General features: G+C 44.3%; 1 protein-coding gene across 7 annotated transcripts in view; it reads left to right on the top strand.

Annotated features, from left to right (window-relative positions):
* lrfn5a (leucine rich repeat and fibronectin type III domain containing 5a) overlaps positions 1 to 13,979 on the top strand; it is a 160,880-nt gene that overhangs the window by 113,505 nt on the left and 33,396 nt on the right. For 6 of the 7 annotated variants that reach the window (XM_061843344.1, XM_061843342.1, XM_061843343.1 and 3 more), the window contains 3 exons: positions 883 to 1,038; positions 1,225 to 1,484; positions 7,155 to 7,622. In XM_061843344.1, the coding sequence (XP_061699328.1) occupies positions 883 to 1,038; positions 1,225 to 1,484; positions 7,155 to 7,622 (884 nt within the window). Of the gene's footprint in view, positions 1 to 691; positions 782 to 882; positions 1,039 to 1,224; positions 1,485 to 7,154; positions 7,623 to 13,979 lie in introns of those variants that run through there. The other variant, XM_061843348.1, reaches the window with a different exon arrangement.

Below are 13,979 nucleotides of genomic sequence, written 5' to 3'. Positions count from 1 at the left end.
CCACTCTATGTACCTCTATACGACTATACAATCTATATTATCTAAATATAATGCGCTCTATTAGCTTTTTGAAAATATCTTGTGTAAATCCCGACGACTTACTCACCAGATCCATGTGTATATCTAGTTGTCCAAGACAAGTGGAAGCGAAGGAACGGTCCAATTTCTTGATCGACTTTGGCATTAAATACGGGTCCTCTATGCTAAGTTGATCTAATTTTCGAATGTACCGTCGTTTATTTTCACCTTCTAAATGTCTAACGGGATTGGGTAAGACTCTGGGCGTCGTCCTACAAGACATATTTGGGTGTCGTCTCCAACCGACTTAGCATTGAGCAATGCTGAGCTTCACCAGCAATATGGCGAGGTAAACAAAAGTCCCATGATTTTATGACGTAGGTGCACGAGCTCTATAGGGCGGCACGGTGGATTAGCTAGTAAAGCGATGGCCTCACAGTTCTGAGGTCCTGGGTTCAATCCCGGACCCGCCTGTGTGGAGTTTTCATGTTCCCCACGTGCCTGTGTGGGTTTCCTCCCACATTCCAAAACTATGCAACATTAATTGGCCACTCTAAATTGCCCATTGGTGTGATTGTGAGTGTGATTGTTTGTCTCCATGTGCCCTCCGATTGGCTTGCAACCAGTTCAGGGTGTACCATGCCTCCTGCCCGTTGACAGCTGGGATAGGCTCCAGCACTCCATGCAACCCTTGGGAGGATAAGCGACAAAGAAAATGGATGAATGGATATATATATATATACTGAAAACGTGGATGAATTTGGTTAGTAACATTGAACTGCTATTATTTTAAACACGATTGTATACAATATATATTTTTGCAAGTATTCTTATGTGTTATATTTGCATGTGTACCTTCAACAGAAAATGACAAGTCTCCATACATTGAGTTTGGACCACAACATGTTGGACTTTATTCCAGAGGGAACATTTTCATTGCTGCAGAAACTCAACCGGCTCGACGTCACCTCCAATAAACTCCTAAAGCTCCCTCCGGATCCTCTTTTTCAGCGAGCACAGGTAAGTTAACAAATGTTTTTCAATTAATATTATCACCAACATAGACAAAATATATGTATCACTTCAAACATGTTTCCTCATATGTAACACAATTTAAATGAAGCACCTTGTGTCCATAATGAAAGTGCTGTTTGTCTGCGATATTGTTTCTTTGAATCTATAAAACATTTTCAAACTCCATTTTAGGTTCTGGTCACATCTGGGATGCTGAGCTCCTCGACCTTTGCACTGTCATTTGGCGGAAACCCACTACATTGCAACTGTGAGCTACTTTGGCTACGAAGGCTTAATCGAGAGGATGACTTAGAGACATGTGCCTCACCTCAGCACCTCTCTGGACGATACTTTTGGTCTATTCCTGAAGAAGAGTTCCTGTGTGAACCTCCGCTCATAACCAGATATTCCCAAGAGATGAGGGTGCTCGAAGGGCAGAGAGTGTCACTCAGGTATCTATGCACATGAAAAGAGTGAAAACACAGTACTCATTATCCAATCGTTGACTACATCAAGATACTAGATATGATTACCTAATTTGTATACAAGCAACTCGAAAAAAAAATATCAGGCCTCTTTAGCTTTTAGCCTTTTGAGGTGAACATCATTTGACATCTAAACTTTTGAATGCTTCACTCGTTTTACACAAAATGCTGTTCTCTCACAGGGAGCTGGATGGCAACATTCACAACAGGTGTTTAATCTGTGAATCAACCAGTACATTTCCTACTTTGATTTCAACTGGTAAAGGTCTAATTGCATTTTAGGTTTTTTCATGATATTTCACCAAAAACCAAACACTCAGTTTGTCAGTTGTGAATATTGGTCACACACATCCAGATATGACAAAGTGTTTTGTTAAAACATAACACTGAGAGTAAAAGGAGATAAACGTTATTTTGTTATTTTTATACTCTCATTAAGTCTTGACCTGAATTTACTCTAAGAACAAACCCTAATTCTAGTGGAGTTGAGATGTTGTGAAAAACTTAAATGAACAGAAATTAATGATTTTCTGACTACATTCAATTGAATATACGACAAAGAGAAGATATATATGTCACGTCCCATCAGAATGAGAGTAGGACCCAAATGCAGGACTCGGAAGATGCAAGGTAGTTCAAGGAGACACGTTTATTATATGCAGAGGTAGGGGAACGAGCAGGCAGTCCAGTGCAGCAGCGGTAGTTGGGACGTCGGGCGAAGAGAGCAGGTGAGCGGGCGGGCAGGAGTCGGTACACAGGAGAACAATCAAAGCAGGCAGAAGTAACGAAGGAGTCAGGCTTACAAGGTTGGTCGGAGAACGGACGAAGGTCGTTACACACAGGTTCAATCAGGGATACCGGAGCACACGAACGGGACATGAAGATCAATGAACTGGCGCCGGCAAGCACCAGGGTCCCCACGGAGCGATTCGGGCGGACGACCTCTGTGAGGAACCAAACGACGAAGCAGGAACCAGGCAGGGGCAGGCAACTGCTCCGGACGAGAACCTCCCACGCCGTGGTTGCGAGACAACCAGGTACTGGTCGCCACCAAGGCTTGGTCAGTAGGCAGCCGTGGATTGGTCACCAACGAGGCCAGGTCATGAAGCGGCTGGGAGCCATCTGGAGCGAATAGGATGATGGAGAGAAGGACCAGAGCCATGACCGCCATCCCGAAGTCTCTCCAGCTCCAGGGTGGCTCCACAGAACTCCCCAGCTCCTCTTGGACCTCAACGTGAGAAGGCAGCGACACCATGGCCTCCTCCTGGACAGCAACGTGAGAAGGCGGCGACATAATCGCCTCCTCCTGAACAGCAACGTGAGAAGGCGGCGACACCATCGCCTCGTCCTGAACAGCAACGTGAGAAGGCGGCGACACCATCGCCTCCTCCTGGACAGCAACGTGAGAAGGCGGCGACACCATCGCCTCCTCCTGGACAGCAACGTGAGAAGGCGGCGACACCATCGCCACCTCCTGGACAGCAACGTGAGACGGCGGCAACACCATCGCCACCTCCTGGACAGCAATGTGAGAAGGCGGCAACACCATCGCCACCTCCTGGACAGCAACGTGGGAAGGCGTTGCCAGTACCACCACTTCCTGGACAGGAACATGAGAAGGCGGAGGCAGCATCCCCAACTCCACTTCCTCCTGGACGGGAACGTGAGGCGGCTGGGGAACTGTCGACACCTCCTGGACAGGAACGTGAGAAGGCGGAGGCAGCATCACCAACTCCACCTCCTCCTGGGCGGGAACGTGAGGTGGCTGGGGAACCGTCGCCGCCTCCTGGACAGGAACGTGAGAAGGCAGCGTCAGTGTCACGGTCGCCAGCTCCTGGACGGGAAAGTATGGGCGTGCCCGTCGCTGACAGAGCAGGAACTGGGAGCAACCGCGGGCCGGTCGCCAACAGAGCAGGAACGGGGAGCGACCGCGGGTCGGTTGCCGACAGAGCAGGAGTGTGGAGCGTCCGCGGGCCGGTCGCCACAGGTACTCCAGAGCACGAATGAGAAGCGGCTGTGGAGACGTCGCCACCTCCTGGACAGCAACGTGAGGCGGCATCGGGTCGGTCCCCACTGCCACGTGAGCTTCCAGTGCATCCGTTGAAACAGCAATGTGGGCGTGGCGCAGTGGCGAATCCGTTTCCAGGGCAACGTGAACGAGAGTTGGCAGAGAGTCAGTCCAAACTGACACGTGGGCGTGTCTCAGGAGCGGGTCAGTTCCAACTGCTGCGTAAACTCTGCTCGGAACAGCCAAAACCTCGACGTGGGAATGGCGAGGAGGCGGGTCAGTTTCCACAGCTACGTGCGCTTGGCGAGGTGGCGATTCCGTTCCCACTGCGACGTGCACTTGACGAGGTGGCGAGTCCGTTCCCACTGCGGCGTGCACTTGGCAAGGGGGCGGGTCGGTCTCCACGGCAACGTGAACAAGAGTAGGCAGAGAGTCAGTCGAAACTGACACGTGGGCGTGTCTCGGGAGCGGGTCAGTTCCAACTGCCACGTGAACCTGCATCAGCAGCGAGTCCGTCGCCGTTGTGACGTCAGCGTAGCTCGGCTGGTTCGCCAATCCTTGCCTTGCATTCCAGCATTTCGCGGCGGAACGCCTCGTGATTTGGCGACTCCTCCTCCCTCTGGGCTGGAAGCTTCGCCACCAGCTGCGGGTATGCTGGTTTCGCCGTTGCCGGCGAGGAGTGGGAGGATGATGTCTTAGTTGCCACGCAGCGGGAGGCACTGGGGAGCGCCTGGCCGGGACGTCTCCTCTGGATAATAATCGGAGTCGTACTCCGGCAGCCGGTCATACAAATCACGGTCCTCCTCATACTCCAAAAAGTCAGAGTCCAGAAGAATATGAAGAGCCGGACAGGTCGTGTTCGGGACGTATTCATACCTCACTGGTGGAGCGTAAGACACGGAACCATAGGACATCAAGGAGCCTACCCGGATCGGACAGGCTTGGTCCTCCAGCAGACGGTCTACCTTGCGTCGGTCCCGGCGACGCCGGGTCTTTCTCGCTGGGTCCTGTGAGGGCCAGTTCGTTCTGTCACGTCCCATCGGAACGAGAGTAGAACCCAAATGCAGGACTCGGAAGATGCAAGGGAGTTCAAGGAGACACGTTTATTATATGCAGAGGTAGGGGATCAAGCAGGCAGTCGGGTGCAGCAGCGGTAGTTGGGACGTCGGGCGAAGAGAGCAGGGGAGCGGGCAGACAGGAGTAGGTACACAGGAGAACAATCAAAGCAGGCAGAAGTAACGAAGGAGTCAGGCTTACAAGGTTGGTCGGAGAACGGACGAAGGTCGGTACACACAGGTTCAATCAGGGATACCGGAGCACACGAACGGGACATGAAGATCAACGAACTGGCGCCGGCCAGTTGTCATCGCGGTCATATAAATCCACAGCATAATTAGGCTGCATGAGGCGCAGGTGTGCACCTTCCAATCAGCGCACCTGCGCAGACACCCGCACAGCTCGTGCTGGAGCGGCAGGATCATGACAGTATAATATTCAAACTCCTTTTCATTTTGAATTAGGCGTTCAAAATGTTCCAAAAAAGCTGTGACTTGGATGAAAAATGAAGATGGAGTAAAAAAAAATACCTGTTTGGGATTAGTTGCAAGCAGGTGCGTGTCATAATTGCATCTAAAAGGAACATCCCTGGAAGATTTACAGTGAAGAAAATGAGTATTTGAACACCTTGCTATATTGCAAGTTCTCCCACTTAAAATCATGGAGGGGTGTGAAATTTTCATCATAGGTTCATGTCCACTGTGAGAGACATAATCTAAAAAGAAAAATCCAGAAATCACAATGTATGATTTCTGTAATTATTTATTTGTGTGATACAGCTGAAAATTAGTATTTGAAAACCTATCAGCCTGAATTCTGACCCTCAAACACCTATTAGTCCGCCTTTTAAAGTCCACCTCCACTCCATGTATTATCAAGAATCAGATGCACCTGTGTGAAGTTGGTAGGTGCATAAAGACACCTGTCCACCCCGTACAATCAGTAAGACTCAAACTTGTAACATGGCCAAGAGCAAAGAGCTCTCCAAAGACACCAGAGACAAAATTGTATAACTCCACATGGCTGGAAAGGGCTACGGAGAAATTGCCAAGCAGCTGTTGGAGGACACTTTTTATCTCCGCGTGTTGGTTTAATTTCGGATGGTGAGAATGTTGGTTATCCAAATAAAGGCTGGAGATCATGAACAGTTTCTTCGAAGAATTTACTTTCAGAATATTCTGGGCACTTATGAGTTACAGACAATGGCTGTAGAGAGCAGATCAGAAGTGCGAAGATACAGCGAAAGTACACATCCTTTATCTTGTCAGAAGGGCGGACTATGGTGGTATCATACCTGTGGTGTGAGATCGGGGCGTTCCACTTAGACAAAGGGTTTCTGTCTCAACCGGTTCAAGCTGGCAATGGATTATTACAAAGTGTCCAGTATGCAGTTCATCAAGGTTATCCTCCGTGCAGAGATGCGATCAAGGACACATCTGGCTACAGAACAAAGCTCCACTGAGGACATGAGGAAATTATGTAGTGATGACTAAATATGGGCATAAGACATACTTCACAGCTCAGCTGGACCAATCATTAGAAAATTGAAGAAGCTAACATGACGGTCAATCTCAATCGGAGTGGGAACCTTCTGTGCCATGCATAATTTCAAACCATGACATCTTAGTCTATTACCAACAGTCACCTTGGAAACGGTGGTAGCTTCTTCCATTTTTTCATGATTGCTCCAACAGTGGACTTTTTTTCACCAAGCTGCTTGGCAATTTCTCCGTAGCCCTTTCCAGCCATGTGGAGTTGTACAATTTTGTCTCTGATACTTTGGACAGCTCTTTGGTCTCGTCCATGTTACAAATTTGAGTCTTACTGATTGTATAGGGTGGACAGGTGTCTTCATGCAGCTAACGACCTCACACAGGTGTATCTGATTCAGAATAATACATGGAACGGAGGTGGACTTTTAAAGGCGGACTAACAGGTATTTGAGGGTCAGAATTCTAGCATATAGACAGGTGTTCAAATACTAATTTTCAGTTGTATCACACAAATAAATTGTTTAAAAAAATCATACATTGTGATTTATGGATTTTTATTTTTAGATGATCTCTCTCACAGCGGACATGCACCTATGATGAAAATTTCAGACCCCTCCATGTTAGATTAGGGTTAGGGTTCTAAGTGGGAGAACTTGCAATACAGTGGGGTGTTCAAATAATTATTTTCTTCACTGTATACAGCATGTATGTTCGCTGTGTTCGTCTTTCTGAGACATCCATGATTTTTAAGTGGGAGAACTTGCAATATACCAGGGTGTCTTATTTTCTTCACTGTAGAGTATCTTATTAATGCATGTTTTTTGGGATCTTGGAGGAAACCAGCGAACACATACAGTATTAGTGAACATTATTCAATTGACGTGGTGACAAATAACATACAGAATTTATCCATAGATACTTATATACTCTCAAAGTCTGTCCAAGCATTTGTTTGAACATGTCTATTTTGTAGCAAACAGATTATTAACGTATAAATGCTTACTTTTAATCCTTTAAAACATCATTAATCAGACTAGTGCATTTTGTGTTGTGACTAATGACATTTCTACTCCTCAATAGATGTAAGGCCAGAGGTGACCCAGAGCCAGCAATACACTGGATATCTCCTGATGGCAAACTCGTTTCAAACTCATCAAGAACACTGGTTTACATGAATGGAAGTCTGGATATCCTCATCAGTACTGTAAAAGACACGGGCTCTTTCACCTGCATCTCCTCCAACCCTGCCGGTGAAGCCCACCAGACTATAGACTTGGTTGTCATTAAACTCCCACATATCTCCAACAACACCAACAACATCCAAGAGCCTGATCCAGGATCCTCTGACATTTCCACATCCACCCGAACTGGAAACAATGGAAGCAATGTTACTGGCGATGTAAAGGGTGGGGCAGACAAGAGGGTGGTGACTGCTGAAGCTACATCATCAACTGCATTGATCAAGTTTAACTTCCAGAGGAATATTCCAGGTATTCGGATGTTCCAGATACAGTATAATGGGAGCCAGGATGACTCACTTGTGTATCGGTAAGTTTGACAGAATCACTACTTCCTCATTGAATAAAGCACAATGATGTTTGACAGATTATATAATGGCAACTGCATACTGGCGAATGTGAATGGGCAATGGGAACATTCAGAATGACCATGAGCTTTATTGATTGCATTACTTTGGATTACATGAAAATTTAATGACCCTGGGGTAAAAGGATGATGCAGTATACAATATGAGCTGGAATATGGCAATACAAGAACTGCTAACTTGGCAAGAGAGGGTTTTCAAGGACATCAGTTATTTACTGCATACAAAATCATAATGAAAAGGGTAACTACAAACATTAGAAACATTTAAATGTTTCAAATATGAATACTAAGAATTACAATACTGTAATCAATATCGCAAGGTAGGTACTGTATGCTGGAAAATTGGCACAATATACAGTACCGTAGGAATGTTTCAAAAACTGAACTGTTTTGTTGAGAACTATTTTCTTGCCCTCTGTTGTCAAAATGACCATGCAAATAGTCTTTAAAGCTCATCTAACTTTTCAGTCAACAATCAGATGGGCAGGGTTTTGACAAGTCAGTCTGTGACCTGAATATGAACAACCTGCGATAAGCTTTGACAAGGAAGCTGCTCTTTTATGGCAGGGATTTCTTCTTTGTTTTTTCTTTTTTCGTTGAAGGTGTTCGGACTACATAAATTAAATCAGGCTCGCCAAGAATGATTGTTATCTGAGCTAAATGATAACTCACGTGCAATGGTATGATCGAATTATTGTACAGAATGAAAATTTGTTGGAGATGGGTCAGTATTATCTGCCTTTCACATCAACTCTAATCCCAACACTCACTCCATCTGTGCACATCATCATGAACGAGGAGAGCATTGAGAGTGAATGTTAAGAGTCCACTAATATTAGTGAAATTTTTAATATATATATAGTGTATATTGGCGGCACGGAGCACCAGATGGTAAAGCATTGGCCTCACAGTTCTGAGGTCTCGGGTTCAATCCCGGACCCGCCTGTGTGGAGTTTGTATGTTCTCCACATGCCTGCATGGATTTCCTCCGGGCACTCCTCGCAGTTTCCTCCCACATCCCAAAAACATACAACATTAAGTGGACAATCTAAATTGCCTCTAGGTGTGATTGTGAGTGCGACTGTTTGTCTCAATGTGCCCTGGGATTGGCTGGCAACCATTTCAGGGTGTACCCCGCCTCCTGCCCGTTGACAGCTGGGATAGGCTCCAGCACTCCTTGCGACCCTCATGAGGATAACCGGCGAAGAAAATGGATGGATGGATGAATACTGTATATGCTGTATATATTATGTATAACTATTTTAGCAATAAATGCAGTTGAGCTACAATGAACTCTCGTCCACACCTCGCTGGCCACAGAAACATAGCTGACTTTTGATCACTCCTCGCTGGAGTCTCCTCCTAAACTGCTCAGTCGGGTTCCTCGCTTTGGGTTGCCTGAACGGCCACGAGACAGACTAGGGTGGGGGGTTTGTGCCCTCCCCTGGTCTTTTTTTGTGTGTTTTGTTGTGTCTGTGGGTCCGCGCCTTGGGAGAGGGCTCTGTCAGTGTCATGGCCAGGCCGCTGCCCTAGGTGGAACTGCCTCTGGCAGCAGTCCCACACCTGTCCTGCATGGACACTAATTAGACCAGACATTTAAGCCTTGAGTGTGTCTTCTGCATTTACCAGTTCGTTGTGTTACTCTGTAATGGATACTCCACTATCGTACGCGAGTTTGCAAGCATTGTGTAATGCTTCCCTTGGTCTCAGCGTTCCTGTGCCACTATAGTCTTGTTACGTCTTGTTCACATTTCCAAGTTTTGTCTTATAGTCATCAGACATTGTTTCACATTTTTGGAACTTGCCTTTTGCCTTGCGTTTTTTGTGCCTGTGGCTTCTCAGACTGCTTTCCCGTGTATGACCTCAGTTTTGAATAAAACCACTCTTAACATCATGCCCTTGCCTCAGAGTCCTGCAGTTGGGTCTAGTCCCTTGCCTCGTGCTTATGACAACTAATTCACAGGCCTGACAAATGTCTTCTGCCGAGGAGTCAGTCATGTGCAGATACTAAAAGGCGCACTGAGCAATGCGGCCAAACCGACTCAACTCTATACAGTATGAGGGACTCTTAACAATTTGTATGATTAATTTTGACGCAATTAAAATTTTGAATCATCTGTGCACAGCATCACAAAATCAGGCAATAAAAACGTATAATATCCCCGTTGATAAAGCAGCAGAGCTTGTTGATGAAAGGTCAGTCAGTGCACTGGGTGCACTGCAGTGAATGGGAGCGAACGAGCCTCTTTTAAAATAGTCACACAATTCTATTCACTATTGTCCCCCAAACTTCTCTCTTTAGCAACCCGCTATTTCATTAACTACTAATTCATTATGGTTTAATAAACATGATAAAGGACAACCGACTTTATGCAGCGAAAAAATATTCTACATGCTCGCTTTCAGGGCGTCTATATAGCCAAGAAAGACAGCTAATCTTACAAAACAGAAAATAAAAAATCCTGAAGTCAGTAAACCAGAAAAGAGCAATAAAGCAGAGGATCTTTTTTGTAATATTTATTTTAGCTGTTCAGTATTTGGAATTTAAGATTAAAAGTTTTCAGCTTGTTTGCAAAAGTCTGACACATTGTAAGTTCTTTCAAACAATTAGTCCACAGACTCACACCTTTAAATGTCAGTGAAATTGAGTTCATCTTGTTTTTGGGTTGATTTTCAGTTCAGTATTACGGTTTCTCTCAGTGTATAATTTGTCTTAGATGAAAAAAACATTGAGGATACTGGAAGCAATGTATAAGAGATTGCTTGAAAAAGATGATCTGGATACTTTTATCATCAACCAAGTCTTGACATTTTAGCGCTGTCATTTTTACGATAGTGTATTTGTTGATTCTTTCAGTGTAATCCTGTGTTTAATTCTTATTGCTCTTTTTCTGTAGGATGAAAATAGGGTGAGTATTTGTTTTATATCTGTACCCCCATATCGCCACACAATAGATCATACACGGAAGTAATAGGGAGCAGTGCAACATGTAAGAAAAAAATTGGATGAAGAATGTATCTTTTTTTATATATAGTGAGATTGACTTGGATATATATGTTCAGCTTGATATGATGGCTGTGTGGTTTCCAATATTTTGTCATGACTAGCCTTTACAATTTTATACCATTTTCTTTCCATCCATATGCACAATGAAGGAAGAAGTTTAGGCGTTAATGATTTTTAACTCAACTGTGCAAGGCCATTGTTCTGGAACACCAAATTTCTGACGTTACAAATCTGATGAGCAAGACTTTCGTAATTGCCTCCTGTGCACACCGTGATGAGGACGAGTTTCTTTCGGCTTGTCCCTTTCGAGGTTGCCACAGCATGTCATCTCAGATGAACGCACATGTATGTTTGGTACAATTTTTTTTACACCGGATGCCCTTCCTGACGCAACCCTTCTCAGGGAGTGGAGGCCCCAGTGGGATACAAACCCACAACCCCTGGTTTACCAAACCAGTGCTCTAACCACTGAGCTAGGGGGCGAGATGAGCTCCAAATCCAAATCAGCCAGCAGGAAAATTGTGCTTGAAACAGTCATGTCAGTGAATTACTGTCTTTTCCACCCCCTTTCTCCCATACTACCCTTCTCATCATGAAATACTGAAGTTATTTGCATAACTGTTATTTTACTCTCTTTTCTTCAGAAAGCAGATTGATTTTCACACCTCGCTCGACAAAAACAAGAGTCAATGGCATTGCTTCTGCCTTTTCATTAAAAAGAGAGCCAAAAGAATGGGAACCAGGGCATAAGTTGAAAGCGGGTTAAGCTGCAGCCAAACAACTCAATAAATACGGAGGATTGTGTAGTAAAGAAATGTAGTAACAGCAGTGGTAGCTCGTGAAGTCTTCTAAAGTAGGCTACTATATACAGTCTCTATTGATCTACAATTCCAATGAAGTTGGGAATTTGCGTTAAACATCAATAAAAATTGTGCAATGATTTGCAAATCATGTTCAACCTACAGTAAATTTAATTGAATACACTACCAAGGCAAGATATTTGATGTTCGAACTGATAAAGTTCAGTTTAGTTTTTTTTTTTTTTTTTTTTTTTTTTTTTTGCAAATAATCATTTAAAGTTGAAGTTATAATCCTCTGGGCCAAAGAGGAACAGAACCATCACCACCATGTTATGGATGCAAAGTTCAAAAAGCCAGCATCTGTAATGGTGTGGGTCTGTGTGACGATAAATGGCATGGCTAGCTTTCTCCTTTGTGAAGCTACAATTAATGCTGAAAGGTACATACTGGTTTTGGAAATACATTTGCTGCCATCCATCTTTTTCACGGACGCACTGGCTTATTTCAGCAAAATAACGCCAAACTATATGTTTGCATTTATTCCAACAGCGTGAGTTTGTAGTAAAATGTGTGGCACATTGTGAAATTTAAAATATGACAATGGAAACAAACAGCTGAAGTTGTACATCAAGCAAGTATGGGAAAGAATTACACTTACAAGAGCCACGGAGATGAGGGAGCTGGATCTCCATCTTCAAGGCTCACCTTTGCTGAGGTGCGTGTTTGAACAAAAGAAAGGTAAGTTGCGAGTGGCGGCGGCCTGGTTGGAATCATACCGAGATCACCTGGAGAGCCAGACACCTAAGAGGCTGGACACAAAAAAAAGTGGAGGGATTCAATGGTTAAAAACCCAGGGCGTATTTCTAAAAGGATGGAGGACCAGTCAAGATCACGCCCATCGACTCGAATTTTGTCTACTAACTTTGCCCCACAAAGTGATGTAAAAATCATATCTTAGTTTAAAATATTCTTAACTTTGTAACATAACTTTGTACTTTTTATTCAAAGATAAAGCATATAGATAGAGATTGTTTAAATTTTCTCCCAGCCAGTCATCTGCTTATGGTTCAACCACATTTCATGCTTTTTCGGGCTTCAGATCAGGAAAAACAGCTCTCAAAGTCTTGCAGCTGCACCAAAAAGTTGAAAATGTGACATAGACATCAAGTCATATATTTGGAATATTTCTGCAGATCTTTTGAAATATCAAACCGGACATTTTAACTTCAGTTAGAAAAAATTCTGAATGGAAATTCAGTTGAGAAGGGGTCTATGCTGAAAATCCTCTAACGGTTGAGGATGGTTGGAAGCATTAAGTTAAGGTTTGTCGCAGTGCAGCAATGTTCAAAGAGTAGCTCCAGTGTCTGAGTATTGGTCATGTCAATTTCCCGAGTTCAAGCATTTTGGGATCAAATCCAAAATTGTGCTGTTTGAAAATTCACAATTTGGCTTTCATAACTGCCAGACAGCAAGTGATTCCCAGTCACATCCTCAATATGCTAAGTGGCATCTTTGAGTGTCACTGATTGAACGGGCGACAAGGAAAGTTTTTCTTCAGTGTTTGGAGCTGTGGAGCTACAAGCTTTAGAGCTTATAAGGAAAAACCTGAGGTGGGGGGGATTCGTGGGGCCTGTCGGTGCCATAGAATTTTATTTATTGCAAATTGTCTAGAAAAGGAGTAATTTCATATAGTCTGTTGTTCATTAACATGTTAGCAATCTGTGTGTAAGCATAAATCATGAGGAGCATAGAGTGTGGTTATGACCTGCCTATTTTGGTTGAAAGCTACATGACAAGCATGATGGACTAAAATGGCTACTTTTACTTAGCGACCAGGATATGATTACTTTGTTAGCCACATGTTGTCATGTGACAGGGATTGGTTGACTTCGTCAGCATTAATGATATGCACCCTCTTTTGTCAAGATGTCATCTGTCTGCGATTTTGTTAGAGGTGGCGCTTCCGGGAGGGTCAGAGTGTAGCACTGGGAGTATTCTCCAGTGTGTTCTGGCTTTCTTAGGGTTCTCCACACCTGTGCATATATCACGAACCTAGAATAGGCAATTAAAGGTCAAGTGTCATGACTATAAACATTCTAAAATAGATATTGTAATGAAAAATACATATAAAAATATTCACTTCAATGTCCACATGAAAAAATAAATATGAGCGGAGAGCGCGTGATCCATGTGCAAAGTTGCGGGAGTGACATTCAACATCCAAGTGGAAGCCATATTGGCTGCAGTCTCTGTTCATTACGTCACACCGCTACATTTGCCATTGAAAACATGCTGTGCCACCTACCGTGGGACACGGAAGGTCTTTTTAAATAAGAGAAGAGAAGAGAAAGACCGTGGCAATATTACCCTATCGTATCGAGCCATATTTAGACGACATGCGGATCACTTCTAACAAACAATAGATCCCCAGACAGTATGTATGAGCCAGCCCGGCCAAAGCTAGCTGTCGGTGGCTCATCCGCCCACCTATGA

This window comes from Syngnathoides biaculeatus, chromosome 15 (genome assembly GCF_019802595.1).
Source record: "Syngnathoides biaculeatus isolate LvHL_M chromosome 15, ASM1980259v1, whole genome shotgun sequence".
Classification (NCBI taxonomy): Eukaryota; Metazoa; Chordata; class Actinopteri; order Syngnathiformes; family Syngnathidae; genus Syngnathoides; species Syngnathoides biaculeatus.
Note: the sequence above shows the minus strand (reverse complement) of the source record. Positions and strands in the feature narration are given on the sequence as shown.